The following is a 25,791-nucleotide window of genomic DNA, read 5'->3' as shown; positions in this document are numbered from 1 at the left end:
TGTGTGATTTAATTGAAACTTCGTAGAAAGCCTGAGAATAATTTTACGAATACGAATGGGGTGAAATATGCCATAAAGTATGAGAATGACGATCCGTAGAATAATAAATTTCACGCGAACTTTAATTAAAATACCGCAATAAAAGATTGCATATAAATGTTTTTAAAGGAGAGTATTAAAAGTTCTTATAAGTAACGATATGAAAATTGATTTAAAACGAAAATTTACGAGAAGAACCCGTATTTATTTCATATTGAAATTGGAGGATCTGTAACGGAGAACAAAAGCAATTCATTGATAACGAAACGCAATAAATTTGATTTCAAAGTACAAGAGAAATTGCTATAGATCGATTCAGAAATTTAATGCACATTTTCGTAAGCCCGATCAAGTAAAAATATTTTTTTAGTAACAATACTTTTTAATGGCGATGATAAGAAGAAACCTCTTTATGAATGCTGGTGAAAAGTTAACTGTAAATGTACCTTATTTCAAATTGTAAAATTATTGCAAAAATTAACAATGTTCAGGATATTTGTAATTCGCGCGCGTGTGCGGAAGAGAAAGCGATTGGCGAGTCTCCTGTTGTTGGGTATAACAACGTCGTTAAAAAAACATAATGATTGTATCGTAGCTAAAATATATTTATAATTAATATAATATGAAAACTCGGGACTCTATAACTCTAACAAACAATTTTAGCGATATAATAATTTAGCCTAATGTTGTCATTCTATTCGTAACTTTTTCTAAAATAACAATTTATAAATAAATGTTTGCTAACTAATTTAAATACACCCAAGGTTGTACGTTTCATTTTTTATCTAATATTTAACAATTCCTTTAAAATAATATAAACGAAAATGAAAAAAGACACGATTAGGCAATAAACAGTATTTGTAAGACTGTACTCTCAAAGATTAAAGTCAATTAATAACAAATAACAAAATCTTCTTACTTTTTTCTCTTTAAAATAACATCACAAATAACCAAACTCGTACTTAAATATAATAGGCTGCTCGATAAGTTTTGTCGTTCGATAAGAAATGGAACTACTAGCTTGATCGTTTTATTTTTCTAAAGATGGTACTACTGTTCGATGAACGTGTGTCAAGTTTCACGTAGATTCGTCGATTCGTTCGAATATTTACGGTTGTTCAAAGTTCAAGTGTCATAGTATTTTTTTTTACAATGGAAAAAACGGCAAAACTTATTTAACAACCTAGTATTTGGTTTGTACAATATTTTGGTGATAGTCTTCGCTGACAATCACTTCCGTAAGGAAAAGAAGTTTCTTTTTTCATTCGTTGTTCGCTCAGTCGATAAATACATATAAATTTATGTAAATAAATTTCTTTCGTTATAATTTCCGGTCCTTATTCCAGGACACCGAAGGGTAAAACCTTCCGTTATAAGATAAGGATAGAAGTCAACGTTTGAGATAAATATCCGAAACGAAGAGCAGATCGTTGAAGAGAGCAGGATGATCTCATCCCCGACACCGACACAGACGTGCCATAATTCCTAATTAGAGAAGCAGCCCTTGGGTGCAACCTGGACGAGCACCTGCCTCTTGATATTCGCCATGTGAGAAGGATTTTCGTAGGCATCGGGGATTTACGGATTAAGGTCGTCCGGAACTTTTCCCTTCTACGATTCCATCTGAGCCTCGAATCTCGAGGAAGATTACGTATCTTCCAGTGGAAAATTGAAAAGCCCCTGTTCCATTCCGCACGCGTTACTACCTTCCTTTATGTATCGTTCGATTCTGGCGATCGTAGATCATCCACCGATTTACCATTGTTTCGTAACCGGTTGATTAAAAAGTACGCTCGTGGCTTACTGAATTTCCACAACCGGGTGTTCAAACCCTACAATACGCTTACACATAATCCCGTTAACTGTATACCGAAGTAAATGTAGAGTTCAAATGGTCGAAAAATATGAATTCAAAAACGCGAAGTTATTATCGACCAAGTACCGAATGTCTTCTCTACTTCACAGTCTATCGAGGCATAAGTATACTTTACAGGATTTGCACAAACGAGTAGCGAATGCAGTGAATACCCCATTACAGGAGTTAACCTATTCCAGTATTAAATGGCAATCGTACAACGAACAGCTGGGTAACTTCTATGTTTGTTCTGGAATTGTACTACGCGTACACTAACGTTGAATAGTTTTACGAGATTTGCCATTTTTAGCAAACCTCTAGTATCTAACGAACATTATAAGAAATTAAACAATGCCTACAGTAATATGCCCGCGTTTCATCTTTGATCGATTTCACAAATTGTTCTCGTCAGTTTATCACTCATTTTGTTCGACCGTATTAGTCTCTTGTAAAACATCGCGAATCAGTTTTTGACCAAGTGAAGATTCAAAGGCGAAATAGAAAAAGACACGCCGAACAAACTCGATTGCCAATTAGCAATGACTCTGTCCGTTCTACAGTTTCTCGTAAGGAAACCTTTAGAAATGTAAATTGATGTCGAGAGCTATCAATCCTTACTTACTAGGTACCAGCCAGAAAAGAAGACACCTAGAACCGAAAGTGCTATCGCTTCGACCGAGAAAATGGGCATCGCTCCGAAACATTATCAGGAAATGTGTCTTGGAGCGTTTAACCAACGCGAGGCTGACCTTCGTCCAATTTCGAGTCACCGTGCCTGGAATGTTTTCGATGCGTTACGAGCTGTACTCTATAGCCAACGAACGAACTATTAGAGAAAAAGCCATTTGGCAGTGTGCAACCAACGAGGGTACCGTTTAACAGACTCGAAACCGACTTAAGTAGATCGCTGTATCTGTTCCATCCACTGTAACTAAGTCAAATGGAGCCGAAAGAATGGACTACAGGAGGTCGGTTAAGCCTGACATAGGGATGCGTTCAGGAGGAAGGACACCTGATAAACGAGTGGACACTCAACGACAAGCATCCCAGCACAGCTGGCCGGGAAATCGATCGTTCGCGAAGAAAATTGGATGGCACATTGCGCCGCAAAACAAATGAACGTCGCGGCTGTGCCACGTGATTGGCTATCAAGCTTGAAACGATACCGGGATATTAACCAATCCAGATTGTGGTTTCCAACGGTAGGTGGCCGAGGGTGGGTGATAAAAGAGACCAGAGCCGAAGGAGGAGAAAACGAGGAGGGTCTCGTGTGCGTGCACACAAAGCTCCAAGGAACCCTGATCGAGGCATCAAGGAACTGGAAATTGCGGAACAGTCCCGTGGAGCTCCTAATGAACGAACGGACGTGCAAACAAGGAGAAATTAGGGAAGAGTTGCCTGAGAGAGAAGACAGCTCCAAGGAAGGCAGCCGTTAATTTGTGACCCGGTAATTGCGAAAAGAAGGCTGTTAGGAACGCTCAAGGCAATTAAGAATTAACGGATAATCGAGATAAAGGATTAACAAAGAATTAAGACCGTGTATTGGGAAGACTTATTACCGTAGCTTGGCACCTTGGATAACTGTTTTCTTCTTGATGTTACAAGAACATCGTTCAGAAGAGGCAATAGGTTGCTCGGTAAGTTTTGTCGTTCGATAAGAAATGGAGCTACCAGGTTCGTCGTTTTATTTTTCTATAGACGGTACTACTGTTCGATGAACGTGTGTCAAGTTTCGTGTAGATCGGTCGACTCGTTTGTATATTTACAGTTGTTCAAACGTTGAAGTGTCATAGTACATTTTTACAATGGAAAAAACGATAAAACTTAGCGAACAACCTAGTATGTTCAATAGGAACATTCCATTGAACATTTTAAAATAATTTTATTTACGTTCTAGTAGAATATTAAATAATGGAGCAATGGAGGTTTTTTACAGTCCTGTACTCGATCTTTTACGCAAAGAAATACCGGATGTTTAAAAAAAGTCACGATCTTAAGAGCAATGCGTTGTAACAACTACTTCAGCTCAGCCATTTCTCTTCATTTATTTAAGGTGCTGAACTGCTACTACTTTACCACGTATATTAACGTATTATACGTGTATTTTATTCACATTGATTACCGTTGAGTAATTTTTAATTTCCGACACAATTCAAAGTTAATTAATTCTAATTGATAAAAGATTGCTATTCCACTTCCTCGAAATCGATATTTCGATAGGTACATAATTTACCCGCAAATGGGACTTGCGAGAAAGAAGTATTTAAAAAGAATCTAACGCAAGTGCGAATAAAAATGAAAAATGTAGTCGAAGAAAAGCCCCGGGATAATAAAACGGAAATCGTTTCAATTTTCTACGAAGGTTCGATGGGATACGAAGAAATCCCGATCGAGGTATCGAAAGCTTGGAGATTTCGAGGTTGATCGTGTGGAACCCTCAACGCACGGATGGACGTGCAAACAATGAGAAGCGGATAAATGGAAAGAGAAAAGGAATAGGACGGAAAATGGCATGTTGCGTTCGTATGAAAGCGGAAAATGAGACCCGTTAGTGATCGCGCTTTTTTTTTTTCAGCGAGATTTCCAAGCGGAAAAATGGGAAGAGAACACCACCGAAAGAAAAAAAAAGAAAGTAGTAGTAGACGTTTAAGTATCTAGAGACATATGAGATATGTCTTTTCAATATTACCTACCTACCGTCTGTATGTGGATCAAGCACTTTTCTATTGTCTCGCAGAAACGCTGATTTATCGAAAACAGAATTTGTCCCTTCCTTTTTCCATTTCATTTCCCATTGTAACGAAAAATCGATCTATCAGGATTATATAGAGCGACTCACGCAATTGAAATGAATTGTGTCCCTTTTTGATTGAAAATAGAAAAAGAAATGGTAGAAAAAAAAAAAAAATTGAATGCCACCGCACGGTATAACTAACTTGGCATGACCTTGTTTCTCTCACAGGTACAGCGATTCAATGATGTATCTGCAAAATACAGTTACACTTTTTTCAAGATGAAACTGATTGTGAGTGTTTTTTGTCGAAGGTCACACGAGCTCAAAAATGAGATACGAAAATAATATTTTTTTTAAATTAAGAGCGAACTTTCAAAGGAACTTTGGGACCGTAGTTATCCTTTCACTATAAAGAAAATGTTACTTTCCTTATCGCGTGTAACCTTGAACGATACTATACTATACATCGTTAAATTCATTTTTTTCCATCTAAGAAAATATTAAAAAGACAGTACAGCGGGTTACTTGAAGAAATCAATTTGAAAGCCAAAATTTAAACCCAATTTTTTAGAAAAATTAGTGCGATCACTTTTACATTAGCTGCAAGAAGTTATAAATAACAAGGAATATTCTACTAAATATTATAATTAGTTTTATATACAATGTTAAAAAATGATAAGGGATTCGTATCTTTTCGTTGCAAAAAATAACGCAGAACATTCTACCAAGTATTAAAATTAATCTTGTAATAAAATTTTAGAGTTTCGTTTCTTTTGTAAAAGTCATGAGAATGTTTTAATCTAAGAGTTGATAATTCAATTTTCGTCAAAATCCTTATCCTGTCGCTAAACTTAGGATAAGGATTTTTATCGTGTACTGTACGATTTTTATTGTGGATGACTACACGTCGAACTTAAAAGAAACTTAAAAGAAGGTACTACAATTTTTAGAAAATAGCTAAAATTGTTTGTAAAATTACATTCAAATTCCATTTTTATTATGACAATTGACGGTGTTAGTTGCATATATGTACGTTTTCTATTTAGCAAAATCCTGGAAAATCGTGATAAATTCAATGAATTCGATCTTTTATGTCTGTCACGTTTAATTTCCAAACTGTTCAAGTCCAATATCAAAGAGATCGAACAATTTCTGCAAGTATATTTCTTTAGGGTTGAGAAACGATCGTATCAAACAAGACACTTTTGAGCTTCAACTTAAACTGTTTGAACAAGAGATATTGCATTCTAAGTATTATACACGTAAGTATTACGTGCGTACCGCTTCAGACAGGCTCACGAAGCTGCTTTCAATTTTAAAGTTTGAAGCATAACTTGGAAAAGTTAATGATTTGGAATGTGAAAAAGTTTGGGCGTATTTGTGCGATTAATAAATTATTAGAATTTGGGAACTAGGAAATTTATAAATTAACAATTATTAGACACAATAACTCGAAAGTGTTGAAAATGAATCCTCAATTTTAAACGCTATTACTAATCACATTTATTCTAAATTCAATGGACAAACTTTTTTTTAATGCATATCTTACGATCGATTATTTTTCGATGATTTTAATATTCATTGAGAATAATAAAATAATAACATTATTATTTTCGTTGTATCACCTTTACAATGTTTGCGTATACAATGTAAGTTTTTAAAAATCTCCAAATTTAACAATAAGTCCATTCTTTCAAAGACCTGTGACATTGTGAAAAGCAATTTTATTGGACGTAGCACGTTTCCACATTGCACCTAACACACTCCGTTTGAGTAGAATTTCCTGCAACGACTTTTATGTCGCAAATTCTAGAAAATATAAAAGCACATCGAGGTAAACTTCGTTTGCTGAAACCGGGACGACTAGAGTTTTCTTTTATATTCGTCCACGTTACACATTTTAAAGCACCACGTCAAGTGATTTGAAGTTCGCGTACATTTAAAATTCCTTTTTTTTTTTCAATATTTACATCATTTATTATAAATATTAACAATCTTTTCCAGCTTTCTCTAATTATTTATAGTTAATCCGTTTTATTACATGCTAAAATTCATCTTTCAAATAAACTATCATCGAACGAAAAGGAATCATTTTGGTATTTTAATAATTTATGATTTCTAAAAAAAAATACGAATGTATAACATTCAATATACTACATAATTATAGGGATAGGAATTGCTGTTTGTTAAGCCAAACACAAATCTAGAAAGAGTTGTTAATAAATGATTCAATAATAGAGAAAACAATATTATCATGATTTTCCAAATATACTATTTGAGACTGGGCATTTTATAATTCCAATCGTAAAATTAAAATTATATTATAATCACAACTCAATCCTGTTCTAAGTACAAATGCAACTCTACAGCATTTAATTTTGAATTGTACATTTCACAAAACACACAATTTCATATAAATAAAAACATATCTTATAAGCTTTTTATATGTTGGCTAATATAAAAAGACAAATGAGTTTAATAGAGAGAAAACAAAGAATTTTATGATTTTTGAACAGGATAAAGTAATGATAATAATTTTATTACACGCCCATGGATGTTGCTATAGTACACATAATCTAATTGAAAGTAAATATCACATTGTAAGTATAATGTTTTCAGTCGTTATTGTAAATAAAACTAAATTGTGTGCACCTGTAAAAATACAAAATAGTAAATGTTTTCAAAATTTTGTGCATCAAGAATATGACTCTTAGGAAAAAACTGATTTCATAGAATATAGGTGATACGTCAAATTTCAATGAGATTTTTCTTTCGAAAGCGTCAATATGAGAAAATATACCTAATATCTAATTGGTAATATAAATTTGAACTTATCAAAGGTAAAGAAAAAATAATACAATCTACTTGACGATGATTACATACACAGTCTAAAACAATTATAATAATAACAGTAATATTATAGAATATTGTTACAGAAGTACCGATACAACGTAGCTAACCCTATATATGAGATTAGTCTTAAAGTAATGCATTTTAGGAAGAATATTGGTAAGCGGATAACTGTTGATTCTGCAGTATATACCTTCCTTCTATGTCACTTACTAATGAAAAAATATTTGTCTTTACAAAATGTTGGTCCGACAAAGAAAAAGTTTTAACACTTTGTGCCATTAACGAGAAAAAAGTATCAATGGGATGAGTGGTTTTTTCACTTTCATTCTGAGTTATAAATTTTGCTTTATCCTGCGACGAACAGCTCTTAAGTGAATTTTTTGTAGGCATTGTCCTTTGATGCTTACACATCATTGATTCCGTTGGAGAGTCATTTGATTCAACAAATCCTCTTTTTTCTGGTTCTATGTCATTTTTACTACAATTCGTATCTTTAATACATTTTACATCATCGTACAATAAGTCTTCCTCGTTCGTGTTTTCGCTTATTATAGATAAACGATCTTCCTCGTTTATAAAATCTTTCAGAAAATCCAGCTGACATTCCAATTTCCACTTGTCATTAGTTTCATTCGGTTTGCTCTTCGTTGTTTGTTCATTGATACGTTTACGATATTTTTGTCTTAAATATTTCCATCGTTTGTGACAATGCAAGCCTATAGAAATAAAGTAAAAATTTAACTACGCTACAAATTATACTTAAAGTTGGATAACAAATTCTAAAAAATCTTTGAACAATGCTTTATACTTTGGTTTCAAATATCATCGATGTATAACTTTGAAACGATGTAAATTTATTCTTAAGGTTGTAAGTTCATTCTTTATATTATTTTAATTACTTTATCACTTTGTATTATTATAGATACTTAAGAAAAGTAAAACAAAAAACTGACTTACCATCGTGTTTCAAGTAAACACCAATTTCATGCCAGGAATGTGTTTTCAATGTAGAGTCATTGTATTGTAGAAGCTTCACGTTGTAGAGTTCGGGTTTGGTTTTCACTAATTTAATTAGTAATTTGTCTGAAGGCGAAATGCGAAGTACTAATGTAGTTAGTAATTAATTAAAACAACACAACTACAATACAAATATAATACCTCTTTCTTCGTTCCAAAAAGGATTAACCTTTTTATTTTTTCCCATTGTTGAGGTTTAAAAATGAACCTTGATAATGTAAAAATGTTCCCACTAAATCAGCTTTGGCGGGAAAATGCCGCAGAGAATACAGGAGATTGTAGTTTCTCCTGCGCCCTCTCGCGGAATACTGCAAGGATTCTGGCATCGACGTTTCAGGAAACGAATGATTTAAAAGTCGATCGCCAATCATTTATCGGCGACAAATAGAACACTCCGAAAGCGTAGATTCGTTTGGTTCAATCGCATAACGTTTTTTCGTATCAAAGAGTCGTTAAGTTTAATTAATGTGAACGTGTATATAACTTTAATTATATTAGCGCAAATATATAATGTTTGGAACGATAAAGTTTCGAAACGAGATTTCATTTCTTGCGTCCATGCTAAATTTCTGCAGCAACATCTAATGGTTAGTGACACGGTAATGGTACGATCTCCTTCAGACAAGGGACAGTTACGAACTATGTAATCACACTAGGGATTGATTTACATTGACGCTACGGCCACAGTACGCTAACGATCCGTATCGGTAGAACAACAGTCACTACATCCACAAGTATTCACGTCGTACTCCGAAGTGTTAAGTGACTTATTTCCATAAATAATTATAAATGAAATATGTTTCGACGGATATGCAGCAAGTGTTCTTCTGACGAGGAAATACCATATAATAATGTATTTTTGTTGCAAAAATCATAATATAATAAAAGAGTAACGCACCATGGTATTTAAACGTAATTAGTAACTATTTGGTTCAAGTATATACCATTCGCGTAATTGCAGCAAGACATCGTTAGTGATAAATGCCTAAATTTAATAAACCGTTAGTTTGTGAAAAATCGATTCGTAAAACACTTGAGAAATTTCGATTAAACGCCATGTTATTTAAATGATACAATGCAAAATCGATTATTGTAACACAACCGAATTGTGAACAAACTTGCAGCATAAATTGATTTGCAACAGTACGATGCGTCAAAGCTTAGCCAGCGTTGTTAGTTTATTCGCGGTGTAATACGGCGACAGATTATTCAGAGAGTTAACGTGTTGAATGTTACCTTGGTACTACGGATTATACCGATCATCGCTAGACGACAAATGTATCGCTCTCGATGTCCATTGTTCGGATGCGATCGTCAGAACGTATTGAAAGTGTAACGTATAAAATGTCTGCTTCAGTCGATTGAAATAAAAAGAGCAAAACATTCGCTATGTTTTAGAATTGACCGGTAGAAACAATTCTAATCTTCAAACAATTGAAGACTTGTATCTATTTTCAAAAACAAAGCGATCCTATTTGTTATCTTTGAAACAAAGCGCAACAGAACAGGTTTGGTTTTGGAAAAGGATATATCATTTTCCAAATATTCTTACCGACTGTACATTTTTTTCAATCCTTATTCTTGAAGGAATTTTATTCAAGTTAGTCAGTGGCGGTGGTTATAGAATAAGGTTGAATACAGTTCTAGGATACACGTGTATCGAACGATGTAGTAATAGAAACAGAACATTAACAAATCGCACAATTAATAACTACCTTAACTACGCTGACTACGCTAATCCTTCTTTACGCGACACGACGCGCTTTTTCAACAAGGACTCTCAATGACTGCCAAAGACTGAAAACGACCAACAACTGCCCTAAACGCTCCCCCCTCGAACCTTATATCTTCACACGCATTCTAATCGCCTTTCGTTCTAATCCTCGGTCTCTCTCACATCAGATATCCTGTCACGTTCGCTCATTTCAATCGCTCGTCTTTTCCAAACACTCTTCACTTTCTCCAGACCACACGCATTTCCTTTCGTTCTCGTGCACTCCCATGCCCGTTTGCAGGACCCCCTGTGAAGGGTTGCTCGTGCCCTTCGGGAAACCTGACGACAAACCGGTGCCCAAGTGTGAAAATTCCAATACCACATTCTTCTATGAGCAACTATACAATCAAGGTTTTCGTCTTACATGTTGTGTACAAATAATAACAAATTAATTACACGAAAAGAAATAAATGTATTTGATTAGCACTTTGTTAGGAAAATAATTTTATCGACGAAATTATTTGCAATTTAAATCGTGGTAATTTTGCTTTACCTAAAACAGAAATCTAACCGAGAACCTTCGAATTTGATTATTCGTATTCAATTTTTTGTGTAAAAACTGCTGGCCAAAGGTTCCTACAATTATTGTAGAAATATGTTTTTGAAATATTAAAAACGGAGGACGTATTTTAGACTAGATCTACTAGTTTTCTACTCGATGAAAACAATAATGCTACCAAGTGGCTCGAAGTGCGCTTCTTGTTAGCTTCTTCTTCAGGAACACGAAGCTGAAGAAAAAAAGGCATATAGTATTACTGTGTGCATCATAGTCTTTGTAATGTCGGATATGGAACGGTTGTTCACAGAACAGAGAAGCTAATACCGTGGAATGCCGAGTACGTTCCCTAGAAATTGCAAGCATGACCCTGAGCATGGCCTTAATGAACAGACAGCCGTGCAAACAGTGGAGAAACGCAGAAATGGACGAGGGAAATACCGAGTTCGAGAGTGACGAATGTCTATCGAATCGGACAAAAATGAATTTCGACTTGACGCGTTTAAAACTGCCACGAGAGTAGCTCCCATCGAGATTCATATGAATCGGAACATTGCGCAAGAAGCGCAATAAAATGCAGATACCGCCAACAGCAAGAAAAGATAAACGAAACAAAATAAAAGGTCTGTACAAAATTGCACACCGTATAGAACGAATCGTTAGAAACAGAAGAATTGTTAAGTATCTTCACGGTACTGTCTCTATTGAAAATATAACGAATGTTTGAAAGGAACAGCGTACAGGATTCTTCACTGAAAACAGAACAATTATTATACCACTGTCTCTATTGAAAATACGACATATGTTTGCAAAACTAACAAGGGACCATTCCAGTCAGCCAAAAATATTCGACACACTTTTTTCTATCGACCCAAGGTTCGTGTCGAAGGTACGAAAACAAACTGCAAATTTAGGACTGAAAAACATACTCGGTTCAATATCTCGGCAACTATTAAATTTAGACAAAATGTGTAAATTGTAGAATTGTGTGTGTATCTGAAGTGTGAATTTATTATGCGAACAATTGTTTTAATTCTTTCGAAATATTCGATCAAATGTGTTTTTTATCTTCAATTTCGTAAACTGTTTTCGCACCCTTTCAACGCGAAACTTGGTCGATAAAAAGAACAGTTAACACTTCGGGTTGGCCCTTTCTAAGTTTGTATATTGTAATAAAATGCAGATATTTCTTTTACGAAACTATTCTTCTAGAATAATAATAATTTTTCGATGATAATATCTACAAAGTGTGATGAAAAAAAGGGTTCAAAACTATGAAAAAAGTATGCAGTATTTACTGAATTGATTTTGAGAGAAAAAAATATTTCGTCAACAGATATATTTTTATCGGACGAAGCAAGAAGATATTACTTCGTACAATATTACAAAAATAATAGCACTGTTCTTATTACTTGTGGAACAAACAAAATATCAGCGAGTGTAAAGCTGAAGATCGTTAAAATTTGTTATTCGACTTATTTCTTGAATCGATATTGACTAAAAATTTTACACGTTCGGTAAGTAAAGTTTTACTTGTAAACGTTGAATCTTTATTTTAAACTTTCAATTTGAACAATTATTCCGAAGAAACTTGAAAAAAAACAATCATTTTCAAACTTTACTCCGCTTCGAAATTATTCAAAAACCTTTTGTTTTCGAGGATTTAAAATGTTTAAAGGCAAGGTTCTCTTTCTTATGAACCAATAAATTGTACTTTGTTTGCTCATTTTTAAACGACAGTTAATGCTTCGATCACGCTGTAAGATTAATTTGAACAAATTTCAAAGGTCGTTCCATGACCAAATGTTATTGCAATAAAACGCGCTTCACCGACTTTTGTGTAAACAGCGTCGTTAAATATTCGCGATTCGTCAACAGAAAGAGCGAGGACTGTATTTTCTTTGTTTACACGGAAAAACTCAATAATCGGGATCACGTATTCGTATCTGACGCGAAAATGGAACCTGGTAAATGAATGTAGAAACACGACAAAAATGCACGCCTCGGTTATTCATCACGTTACGAGCAACAATTTGCAACGATAAACATTATCTTCTGCAGAGAATTACGTAAATTAATTAAACGTCGCGTTTATGAATGCACAGGGTGTGTAGAACAAACTTCCATCACGTTCCAGTCTCATATTCCTGTGCAAATTAATATAACTTGAACTACGTATGAAATTACATTTATAATTACCGTTATATTAAAATTGCTGTCTGTAAATGCCCATCTGTTCGTGCGTTGACACGATTGTAATTTACAATTAAACATTACATTCAACGATAATAGGATTCCATTTCATTTCAAATTACGTATTTTCTATTTCTTGAATTACGTATTTTCTACTCTCAAGGAAGTATTTAATTTTTCGCTATATCGTCCAATCGATGCACAACAATTATCGGTAAACGTATTTTCGATTTATTTCTAAGAAATTATTATCGTTCAAGACAATTTCAAAATTCAAGCAAGATGATGATAAATGGAACAAATAAACGAACAGTGTAAATAATGTGGGAAAAAATATGCTTTTGGAATTAATATGCCCCCCGGAATAATATGCCCGGATATAAATGTATATTCCCCTTTGTTTAACAACGGACTATCGTATCTGCGCAAGAAAGTCGCGCAATATTTCACGATACGGTCGACGCACTTTCGTTAAATTTGAACCCTCCTTTTTGTTTATCGGTTTATCGAAAACAATCGCTAATTCCCTATAACAAGTCCCTATAACAAGTACCGTATTGAAAATTGAACAAAATCGATTAACAGTGGCCTTAGAGCTCGTTCGAGAAGAGAGTGTTTAACGTGCCTGTTTCAGCCTCGAGGGATTTACGGACGCAGCCCCTATGGGCCTCGGATTGGGATACACCCAATCAGCGCGTCCACACAGAATGCGAAATACCAGTATGATATCGGGTTCCAAGCCACATGTGTTCACACTGGTTGGATCGAAGCCTTTCTAAACCTCTGCTGATTAATGGTCCGAATCCTGTGAGTTGATTAACCGCAACTCACATGGCAAGTTGAAAGACTACTTCACGATGTGGACCTATCAATTGCCAATAGGATGGTTCAACCTCGACGATCCGGAGACCGTGTACTTTTTCAACGTTGAAACTCGATATCGACCGATGAACAGCAACACTTTCGATCGCTTCATCTATCGCCATTTTGGATGTATCGGAACCCTACCCTACTTCAATTCTCAGCCGTTTACAAAATGCCCAATCGGGATCTCCCCGAAGGATAGATACTCCGACAAGGAAATGTTTTAAGCTGTGCACGGTATGGGAAAAATGTTTCGAGTAAAGATTATTGTTTCTTAGACGAATTATTTAAAAGTGCAAAGATTCGTGCGCGGGTTTATTTATACTGTAAAATAAGGTCCTTTCGGTCTCAATGGGATACCTCGTATGTTACAAACGATAATAGGTCTCTGATGAAGAATTTTGACGCTATCGCTAAGAGTTAAACGATAAAACAGCTTGTAACATTTTATACGAATCACTCCATATATGTTACATATTTTAAAAATAGAAATAAATGTAGTAAAAAGCAATGGAAGTATAGTTTCTATCGAAATAAAATTCAATACAAGAGAAAGCAAATACATTTCTTTACATACTGTAACGTCTATGTTTACAATACGTATATAATTTGTTATTCGAGAAGAGAGAAATATAATAGTCATGTATGGAAAATCTGCGCAACGTCGAACAGAAGAATTTCACCCAAAAATGTGTCAAATCTACCATTACAGGAAATGATAAATCTATCGCGAACAGAAAACGTTCCAAATAAACTTAAATATCAAATATTTATTTTTTCGCTTAAATAGAATCGAAGAAAAATTTGCAAGAGATTAGTATGTTTTCTTTTATTTATTTATAGGCTATATCGAACAATTGACATTAACGTTCCACGAGTCTCCCACTTTTTCATCTTTACAGAAGTGAGAAATTTAAATTATACAATTTTCTCGGCTCTTGCAGCGATACTGTGTAAAATATTCGCGAACCATCATTTAAACAGGAGAGAAGACGAAGAAAAGAATACCGTACAAAAGAAGTTAATTAGAGAAGTCCACGGAGAAATTAGTATGGCGTCTGCACGGTTTTAATAGAACGTTGGAAAGTTAAAAGTTAAAAGCGTTTCACACTTCTCGCAATTTTCATGCCGCCAGAGTACGATGCACGAGGCTGTTCAGCAGCTGGAGTGGAACTGCCGACGGTAATTTATGGATAAGAAAATTTGTGGGCAAGCACCGAGGTTATTTGCGACAAGAAGCGTGTTCGCGGTGGTCTTAAAAACTTAGGCCAGGTTCATATTTCTCCGGGTCCTCGCTGCGCGAAGCGGACGAACGACTGTGGGACTAAGCCCTTTCAGACGACGAAGTCGTTAAGCTCGATTCATATGCGAACCGTGTCGTCGATCGGTGTCAACGGGCTGCAGGAGGGAGCAAAATCAAGAACAAATGAACAGAGAATCTGGAAAACAGAGAGTCGGAAAGATTGTGCACAAAAGAAAGAAAGAAAGAAAGAAAGAAACGTATCCATAGAATCCACCGAACGAGCGAGAAGAATGGAAAATATTGGATTATAACCGTATGAAATATCGTCCTTTTTCGGTTAAAGAAAAAACGATTCTTAGAGATGAAAAGTTCTTTCGGAGAAACTAACGTAGATGTGAAAGAAATTTCGAGAAAATAAAGATTCCAGTGGCATGGAATTATATCGAGTAGTAGAACGCATAAACATGGTCACAAGAAAAGATATTCACTTTGTGGACTTGGAAAATTCTGTACAGTAAATTTAACAGAGAGAATAAAATGATACGTGAGTAGTCACATTTTTTGTATCGAACAGTTTGGTAAATATCGTGTACTACAAGAAATATTTATTTCGTTTTGGATTCATCTGAAAGAAAGAATAAAATATTGATTAAAACCTGTATCTTCGATGTCGTGACTTTTGCTCGAGCGTGTGGAAGCTGATCTTTGTTACGTGTATCGGTTTCTAGAGGAATTGTATTTCCTACGAAGAATCTATGCGAGAAGAAACGAAGAGGTAAACGTATTCTACGATTATAATATATTTCTCATTAAAAGGAAAAACGAAGATCTTCTGGAAGCACGAAAATGGCAAGTTTAATGTTACCGTTTAAAATATATATATATATACTAGTTCTTTGTTCTGAGAACAGTGAAAGTCTGCCAGCTGACAGTCAGTTCGGAAGCTATCCAAGTAACTACGCGTAAAAGTTGTGAGTTTTGATACGCGTACATATCCTATCAGTCATATACATTGACGTACAAAACTTTGCGGGCGGTTGTTTTTTTCCTTTTGCTCTGAAAATGGAAAGCAACGATGAATTTTGAATAACATGGAATTGGAGTATGGTGTGACAGAGGGTAGAAGTATGAACAAATAATTAATTTCATTTTCAAGATACACTTCTCCTATAAAATGACTAAAAAAATAATTGTTTGCAAACTTCTGTATGCCATTGTACACGAAGTCGAGTATATTTTAAATCTATCGAAGATTATCGTGAAATAAATGTATCATATTTCATTTATTTTATTTGAACGTATTGCAGTAGTTAATGGTAGGATAAACATACGCATCTATAAAATTGCTACTTCGTTAGCCAAATTATAAAATTCAATAAATGTATTCAACGAAGCTCTCTCTTCACCGATACTATCAACATTGGGGTTTTTCGCGTACAAATTCATTTTACGAGTATTTCAGGCATAAATAGTAAACAATTTTGTTTAATCTTTTCGGAGTAATCGTTCCATTTAATTTTGATCAAGTGAAATGGTAAAGCCACGAAATCTCATTACTGTAGTACGTTGAAATCATTTAAATACGAACTATATCTAATTATTTAGTTAAATTAATTATACTCATCTTGCTAAGAATAAAAAAATGCGCTCTATATAAATAAAAATAAAGGTATTGTAAAATCTTCTTCGTGTCTCTATACAAATAGATATTATTGGTCGTATTGAAGTTTTACCTTTGATAGCGTTCAAATTTAAATAATAGTTTTCATTATATTCAAAAATGGTGGAAGTATTTTAGATTATTGTCTTATCCTGTACGTGATCAATAGTGTATGTGCATACAGCATATTTCTAAAATGTTCAGAAAGAAAATATGAACAGAATGCAAACTCGCTCTGGAACGAAATAACAAAATTGAAAACGGTATGAAGCATTTAAAAACTGTCGCATAGAATTTCATGTCGTGGAAAGTTTATTTAGAAATATGAAATAAAGTAAAATGATATTAAATTTGTCCTACTCCGGTTTTATTTCACGCAAACTTTAAATTTCTAGGTATTAAATAAATACGTTATTTCTCCAATCTTCTTTTCAGTTATGAATTATTTTTATTTGATTTCAAACTTAATTCTGTTTTTAAAAACCGCGTTTAAACAGGAAATTTTCGTTTCGATCGATCGAAATTGTGAATTGACTACGCGTTTGCTAAATTGAAATGTATCAATATTCGTAATACCGTTTATTCGAAATATATCATGAGAACGATCTATTTCTAGATATTTTTAAGAACATGCTGTACACTTTACAACGCTCTTTAAAAATCGATCGTAAAGGGATAAGGATGGTAGCCTCGAATTAAGTAGCTTCTATTTTCGTCTCAAGTATGAGTTATCGATTCATAGTTCGTCCTTTTTCGAATGAAACATATTTGTAAGTTAACTGAAAAATGTTACTGGTTTGAAACGATGGAAAAGTAATTATTTAATCGAACGATGCAAGTGATTGTTGAATGGTGTCGTAGTTTTAAAATATAGTTTCAACGACACGAATTTCTCCCTTTAGCCGCTTCTGCTTTAAAATAAATTATGTCTTCATTCGTTACCACGATTCAAGCAGACGAAACGGGGTCAATATTTGATAATCAGTTCCATGTACGTGTTAAGTAAACGTGTTCAATAGGAAGCTCAGCTTTCAAGTAAATTCTGTTTTCTATTCTGTAAACCGAGTGGATGCGCGTAACCTAAATCGGCTCTCTAACGACGACATCATACGGCAATTATCCTAATCGTCGCTTTAGATTCTAAAGTTTAGAGACACTTCAAGGAACAAGAAACATTCAACGTTTATGCGAAATCGATGGAAATACTGCTTGTGAATTTAAACTTTAAATAATTTCCTTTTTTCGGGGAATTATGCAATCTAATTAAAACTCCAAATGCAATAAGATATTATTAAACGCGTGTGATGTTCAGATTTCAACCAAGAACTCGAAATAAACGTTAAAGCTATTATATTACATTAATTTAGTAACGATCACATTTTTTACATAATTGACATTAGTTAATTAATTTAATTTACGACTTTTATAACAACTTAAAATGTCAAGTGATTTTCCTTTCAACTATTTTTTACTCTTCGTTATTTTATTCTATCCATTTGTCTGCAATTACAACATTGCGATTTCTAGATATTTGAATTTTATTTGTATCGAAGAGGGCCCGAACTCTAAGGTCGAAGCATCAATTTTCCATTGAAAATATACCGACACAAATAATTTTCATGATTGTTTACCTACTGTATTTTACAACATTTCCTCTTACTACTTTATAAATTTCCTTTTACGCGTAACGTCATCGGTATATTGCTTATTTGAGTTACAGGGTGATTCAGAAATGAAGGCCAACTAAACCACATAACTTGTTTAACTTCGTAATTTTCAGTATTAGCAGTATGGTTCAATTTTTTTTGTCTTGCATAGTTTAGTTTAGAGGAGTCTATGACCTGATTATAATGAATCTTTCGTTGGAACTGTCTTTTCTGAAGTTTTCGAAGAAGCCATCAATTATTTAAACGAGATACTGTAATTGTTTTAATTTATACACCGGTAAGCACAGAGAAGAATTCAACAGAGTGCAACAAAGTATGCGACTTTTTTTGCCATTAAACAAAGGATTCGGTGGAAAAAAGTACGTAAAGAGTATAATATTAGGTTGTTCGGAAAGTCATTTCATTTTCCAAAATGGAGAATATACAATTTAATAAAATGTTTATACAGTCTAAAAAAAAACCGTGTTTCATTTTCACAAAAAAAAAAAAAAAACTAAATTACTTTCCGAACAACCCAATATTTTCCAGAGATATGGTGCAATCAGTATCGGTTACTATTGATATCGAAATGGGCATAAAATGTTGTTCGTCAGCCTCATTGCACATTTAGAGATGACAAACTTCGCAAATAAATTTGTTAATATTTATCATATTTAATAATTCCGATCTTTTAAAAATGTAATTTCTATCTACGTTTTAAGGCAACTACATTCTAATATTAAAATGGTACTGTACTGCTTATTAATAACTACAATTTGCGTAACCAAAAACCATCTTCTATTCGTTTATCCAAAATACAAACACCAAAAGCTAGGAAATACATGCATAATCCGCAGTTAAACCTGGAAACATCATAACGAGGGTAATCTTCTTACGATATTAATGAAAATAAAAATTTGCAGTTGACGTCACAGCAAAATATGATATTCTCAAATATCTGTATTACTCGGATAATGTCAGTAGCGAAGATTTTATCCACTTGTATACGATTTTAATGACGAAAACTTTAATATATTGTATAAAGTCGATAATTTATTTGGTTCAATTTCATTTCTCATCTCTTGGTTAAATTATTATCCAAACGTATTATAAAAATTGATCGTATCTCGATAGTGTATAATATTTGGAAATGTAAAAATAACATATATTTCTAATAATCTACATCTCTACTAAAAGTAATCGAAGTGAGGAAAAATAATTAATCGAAATGTTTTCAATTTAAACGATGTATAGTCGAATTAAGAACACTACGATAACCTTTGTAATTTCTCTCATAAATTTTAAATTACGATCAAAAGCCTCGAAGGGGACCAATTTCACAAAAAGAAATAGGCTTTTATTTAGAGATTTCGAAGTATTTTAGAAATTTTGGTACGCTTTATGTTGTACTATCCCAAGTTTATTCCCTTTTAATTGCTCCATTGAAAGACGTTAAGACAGCTTAATTGGATTTGCGAAAATGAAATATTCACTTTATCGATCCTTCGAACGGAGGATTCTTCAAATTTGAGAAAGTAATCGACCGTTTTAACGAACGAATCGTTATTATCGACTTTCTCTCGTAGAAATATATTACTAGGATCCAACGAACTATTAAAAATCCAATAACGATTCGTGTTTGGGTCTGCTTGAATTTCTGTAGGCTCCGATACTTTGTACGCGTTTAGTGGCATTTTAAATGCACCACGAATGATTAAATTATACGAAAGAGCTCTGTTACTCTGTATAGAAACGTCGCTTGGCCGTGAATCTACAGATTGGATACTTTAAGAGGATAACGACGCAAAACATCAAAGCTGACTCCGTCGCGAGTGAAAACAGCAAAATTGCATTTCTTCGTCAGAATGGCCATCTCTGTCGCCCGATGCCGATCCGGTAAAAAATGCACGACCCTTTACGAAGTAAAAGCTTCGAGGGAAACGTGTTTTTACGATGAAACAATTAACGCGTCAAGTTCGTCAGATACGTATAGTGGTCTCTTCCGACCTATTACGCCAGAAATCTCGTAGAAAGTATGTCAAAACGGTGCCAGAGTATGATCAATAACGGCAGTGGATTAGACACGTTATTAGATGTACGTGTAACAGAGTTTTGTGTACACTTTCCAAACATACATTTATCACTTTCCGACCTATAAAACGCGTTATGGGGTCCCATGATAACGTTCCGATTACTAAAAGAAATATGTATGTACTGTAGGCGGCCGAGAAGAATGCCGCTGGGATCCATTAATTCTTTCCATACGAGTAGAGAGTCACTAGTTACGGCACCAACCAAGATGCATTTTAATCGTTCTTTTTCGGACAGACTTAGTTGCTGTCAAAGGTGCTGACTTTCCGCTCACACGGAAAGAATTAATGAACCCCAGCGGTATTCTTCTCGGTCACGTAATATATATATATGCATATACGTGTACGTGTCTGCTGACAAACAATTCCGTCTGATTTATATCCGACAAATTTATATCCTTGTCTCGAGATTCGATCAGATTTTGATCGAAATCTATCCATGGGTAACGATAACGCTTGTAGCTTTTTTACTTTTCCGATATACGTACATTTGTTAATTGTACAAATTGAAAGTAACTTTTGGAACGAACCTTAAATGGAATAAAATGTTAGGCGAAAAAGTTAAGTAAACTGTTTCTCTATTTTCTCTACTAAAGAAAACATTAGAAATTGAAATATTCGTCGTCTGTGTTAAGTTTTACTCCACTGTTTTGTATTAATCCATTTGTGAGACATCGGCGGTAAGCTCTTGTGCGACAGACTCTAGCTACTATTGCGCGCTTCTTTGAAATGTAAGTGCACGGTTAAGAGGTTAAATCCTTCCGCGATGTCGCTGGAAAACCTTGCGTCTGCAGGATTCCCCAGCTGAAAGTCAAAAGTCAGCGCGAAACTGAAAGCACGAGCTGCCGCCGATGGAGTGAATTATTCAAGCCAGTGAATCGCCCCGCGACGACAACCACGAGCTGTCCACCCGTGGAAAGATTTAATCCACCGGAAGAACTATACGCTTACGCAGACAAATCTGTCTTTTGCCAGACCGACAACGGTGACGGCCGATCCTGGAACCTCTGGGAAACGACATCGTGTCGGTACATGCCCGAAGTGTCCTAAAACAGTACAGGAACACGGGGAACGCGTTTAACGCTCGCTTTAATTACGAAATTGGGTTGTGCTCAGTCGCTACGTTCGCGCGGACACTAATTTCCGCAGACGGATTCGATTAAAATGCCCGTCGAAAAGTCCGTACCTTGTAAATTCAACGATCAAGCGAGCCTACGACGACCGAACGATGTTTCGTACTACGCTTCTAAAACTAATTGGAGAAAACGAATAGAAGGGAAAGTGGTCAAGGTGGATAACCGTGATAAAGTTTCAACCGAGTGCGATCGATCGCTCGAAGCCGATTACCTATGGAACTATTGGAACCTTTTTTCTAACGAGCAACCTAAGAAACACCAATACGAACTTTTGTAGACACCTTTGCTGTCTTTTCTATGCTCCGTGTGAAGTTTAACAACCCGTTGTATCAAATGTTTCAAGAGTTCCAAGCTACGATGTTAAGTTATTTAAAAAGAGACGGCTAATGGAAGATCAGGTAGGTGATCGTTGGAATATTTTTAACGAGCAATTCGAGAAACACAATAGTGAATTTTTATACACACGTTTATTGACTTTTTAAACGTACCGTGTCAATTTTCGTAACACTTTACAATAAATATTTTCGGTGTTCTCTTTACGGCGCTGTAAATTGGAAACCGATAAAACAAACAAATGATTAAAGTAGCTACGAGTACGATTATAGCCCCTTTTATAGATATATTTGTATATTAAAACAATATACGCATTTGCAATTTATAAACGATTGTCTAGCCAATAATTAATAACCGTGTTATCGTTACACAATAATCGTAATAATTATACGAGATTCGTTTAAATATTACATTTCGTACAGTTCTTGAACATTTTCGGAAGCTGTTGTTTACAAAGGACATTCGGAGAAAGAACTATCTCGCTCTCGACAAGAATGGGGAGAATTATAGCGAGGAAATCGATGAAACTTATTCCACTTTTAGAGATGGAGTATCCTTTTTTTCATTCATTTACGATGAACGAAAGCGTTCACTTCCTACAACCGATACGGCGCAATGCCTGTGATTATCGAACACCGTGTAGCTGCATTCCTTCCCTCCATTATATTCTGTAACTCGGGGCTAGGTCGATGTGTGTCGCATAGCTTCGATTTAATAGGGATGTCGGATCGGTTTTCATCCCGATCGCACTTTCGGGACACAAAGCGTCCGCGCGCTGGGGACGACTGACAAAGACAAACAATTTTTTATAAAATTTTACCGTTTCATACGTACTCTTTCGAATCACCGTATGATTTTCAGTATCGATATACCGTGTTTGTAAAAGCTACAAAATATAGATTACTAAATATCAGCGACGGGCAAAATTTTATTCGAATACCGGATAACGAATGAAAGTAGCGTATATCAATATGTATATTCTCAACGTTTATTCGATGGAACAGTGGTCCGGATACATTTTTTCGTTCAATGTGCAATTTTGATTCGTTTGTAATTTTTATTCGGAATATAACGAACCAAAAGTTATTTATGTTCCATTTGTTATTCCAAATTTTATCCAGGCCAGAATTTTACCCGTTTCCGTTACGCGCGAACTGCAATGTTTAGAAATGCAAATGCGATACAAGAAAATAAAAATACGAGCAGTTTCGTACGTTTTTCGTTGCATTTCTTTCCGAGTAAAATTCAAGACTTTAACGGTTTCTATTTTAACAGTTTAATTTTACTAAATGAAATCGAGGAATAATGTTCGAACGGTCATCGCAAGAAGTATGCAGTGTTGGTTTTCACGATGCAAGTTTGCATTTGCAAATAGATACGTGATTAAAAAGTAATTAAAAGTGATTAAAAAAGTGATTGAAAAGTTAGAAGCATCGATGTTTGAAGAGTTTCCAAGGTTTTGTAATTTATTACCATTAAGATACGAATAAAGTGCAATTAAAAGAAAATACGAACTCTTTAATCAGAGCGCGTTGTATTTCATTTTTTACTTTTTTCCTAACGATCAACTGATTTTGTTGTTCCAGGTTGACAGTAGTCAGCTCTTTGAAGTTAACGTGAACAATGTTACAAGAAAATGTTGCAACCTAAAAGGCAACGTTTAGTGACTTTCGCTTATGCAACTCTCTTTTAATCCTACGATCAACTAATTGTACAAAAACTAACAAAAAATTGTCTTCGTATTTACAAATCACCCTGCATACGCTTTGTCGTGTATTTTGCAAAAATTGTCACGGGAAATGACACAATTTGCCCATAACGTGCAAGTATTTTTATTTACAAAAATTGTATTCAGAGAAAATATTTACAAATACACCAAAAGTATCAATTATCCATAGAGTGTCTTTAGATTTTCTAGTACAATTTTTTCCTACCGCTAAATTAATCGATCGATGCTCGTTTCGTTTTATTTTCAAAAATTTACCTCATCCACCATAAATTTTATTTATATCTATAGCAACGTGCATACTACTCCTCCATAAAATTCCAACGATAGATTGTGTCTAATACAAGTTCTTTGAGTTTCATTTTTAAATCTAAAAAATATCAACGATCTTGTTCAAACTCCGACAACTGCTGGATGATTATAGACCATCCGTAGACGCCTTGTAGTTTAATCCGATACTATGTTTATGCATGTTTCCATTTATCCGAAATGATGCACAGTTAACTCGGATGTAGGAAACGAACCGACACTCACCCTCTACCGAAACCCGACCTTAATGATCAGTGACGAAAACACGGGCGAATAAAAATTCGACAAACGTTGCTTACCTTTTTCAACCAGTCTTTTGTCGTAACACCATCGTTCCTACCCTACTTAGCAACCATCGAGGGGTTAAAATCTCGTTAAGGCAGTTTCTGCTACAGGTGCTGCGAAATAACTGAGAGAGATGAGAAAAACGCTCGGCACAATTTACCCACCGGAGGCAAAACACGTTCCGTGCGTTTTGTAAATAAATGCAATTCAATTATTTGAAACGCGACGATGCTCGGGGAAAGGAGAACACGGTGGTGGTTGGCGAAGGCGGATGAAGAGGAGGGAATAGAAGGGGGGAGACAACCGGGTTGGGAAAAGGGAAAGCTAAAGAGGGAACAGAGAAAAGGGACGAACAAATCGGTGGACAGGCAAATGGAAACTGAGGAAATTAAACAGATACGAAGAACAGAGCGAAAGAAGCCAAGAACGAGGAAAAGGGACCGAGGAAACAAAATGGCGACGGTGAGCGCACCCGTGAACCAGGCAACTAGGAATTCCCATTCGCAGCTCTCTTTTTTGCTCTCGCTCGAATACTTCCTTCCGTCGTTTAATATCGCCCCGTGTGTCCGTGAAATAGCGTCGTTCCTCCTTTTTTTTCTCTTCTTCCTTTTTGTTGTTTTTTTTTTTTTCTTTCTTTTCTTTCTTTTTACATTCGATTTCTTTCATTCGTGAACGGGTTAACGAGAACACGGGCGTCGAAGGAAACAAAAAAACTCATTGCGAAGCCGTATTCGCGAATTCACGTTCGAACGTTCGCGAAACTACAATCCGTGAAACTCGGAACCGGCACGACCTTGTTTTTCATTTATTCCTGTATGAATTTCCGGCGCGCGAATGCATCTAAGCGACGAACATAATTATTTCTTTCCGATCTGTTGAATCCTTTTCGGGCGACGTTTCTTCGTGTCTCTTTTCAATACGAGAATACAGGGTGGAGCACGTGTTTGGTAGTCGTTTCGATGACTCCGCGATATTTAATTTCAATCGGTCTCAACGGATGCCACGTATTTCAAACTAGGCCATACACGTCTAATGTACGTCGATTGTCAAGCACGAGTTAACTCGTAACGCGACTGGCGGTCACTGGACACCACCTACGAGTAAATAATAGAGTAGCGAACACTTAAAAGTAGAATAAAAATTTGTTCGTGAAAAAATATAAGTTAGCTTGTATTAAGCTCTGACGCATGAAATTTCCGGTTTCGTAGGTCAAGATGAAAAGGTTAATAATAGAATAGAATATTTTTTTTTTTTCGAATATATTTTCTTATCAATTCGCAAGCTTTTAGAAATGGTTTGACTCTTGTACGAAAAATTTATCGTCGGCTTTCGTAAAATGATTCAACGTTGTTCATAGTTTACTTGCACGTAATATTACTATATTAAATTAACAATATTTATTGCATAAATGTTCTTCGTATTGGAAACCGTACACTTGTGGAACAAAAAAGATATATTAAAAATAACTATGGTTATTAATGAACAGTGCAAAGGTGTCATATTTTAGAAAGCTTTCTAAGTTTTCTAAAATATCACCA

The 25,791-nt window shown here is 35.0% G+C and overlaps 2 protein-coding genes across 2 annotated transcripts in view; both read right to left on the bottom strand.

The window, feature by feature from the left end:
• Positions 1-25,791, bottom strand: part of LOC143148329 (uncharacterized) — a 130,921-nt gene that overhangs the window by 61,668 nt on the left and 43,462 nt on the right. The gene's annotated exons all lie outside the window — the stretch shown is intronic.
• LOC143147857 (uncharacterized) lies at positions 7,579-8,685 on the bottom strand. The gene is made up of 3 exons (XM_076313539.1): positions 8,640-8,685; positions 8,439-8,564; positions 7,579-8,197 (listed from the first exon to the last, which is right to left on the bottom strand). Exons 1-3 carry the CDS (start codon positions 8,683-8,685, stop codon positions 7,623-7,625), a joined length of 747 nt encoding a protein of 248 aa, XP_076169654.1. The 3' UTR covers positions 7,579-7,622.

Source organism: Ptiloglossa arizonensis, chromosome 6 (assembly GCF_051014685.1).
Source record: "Ptiloglossa arizonensis isolate GNS036 chromosome 6, iyPtiAriz1_principal, whole genome shotgun sequence".
Lineage (NCBI taxonomy): Eukaryota > Metazoa > Arthropoda > Insecta > Hymenoptera > Colletidae > Ptiloglossa > Ptiloglossa arizonensis.
The sequence above is the reverse complement of the archived record's forward strand: the minus strand, read 5'-3'. Positions and strand labels throughout refer to the sequence as shown.

Excerpts from the sequence above, each read along its gene's own strand:
- LOC143147857 (XM_076313539.1), bottom strand. The coding sequence starts at position 8,685 with ATGGGAAAAAATAAAAAGGTTAATCCTTTTTGGAACGAAGAAAGAG. Across the intron at positions 8,565-8,639 it reads TTTTTGGAACGAAGAAAGAG|ACAAATTACTAATTAAATTA; the intron begins GTATTATATTTG and ends TTTCGCCTTCAG. Across the intron at positions 8,198-8,438 it reads TGTTTACTTGAAACACGATG|GCTTGCATTGTCACAAACGA; the intron begins GTAAGTCAGTTT and ends TTATTTCTATAG.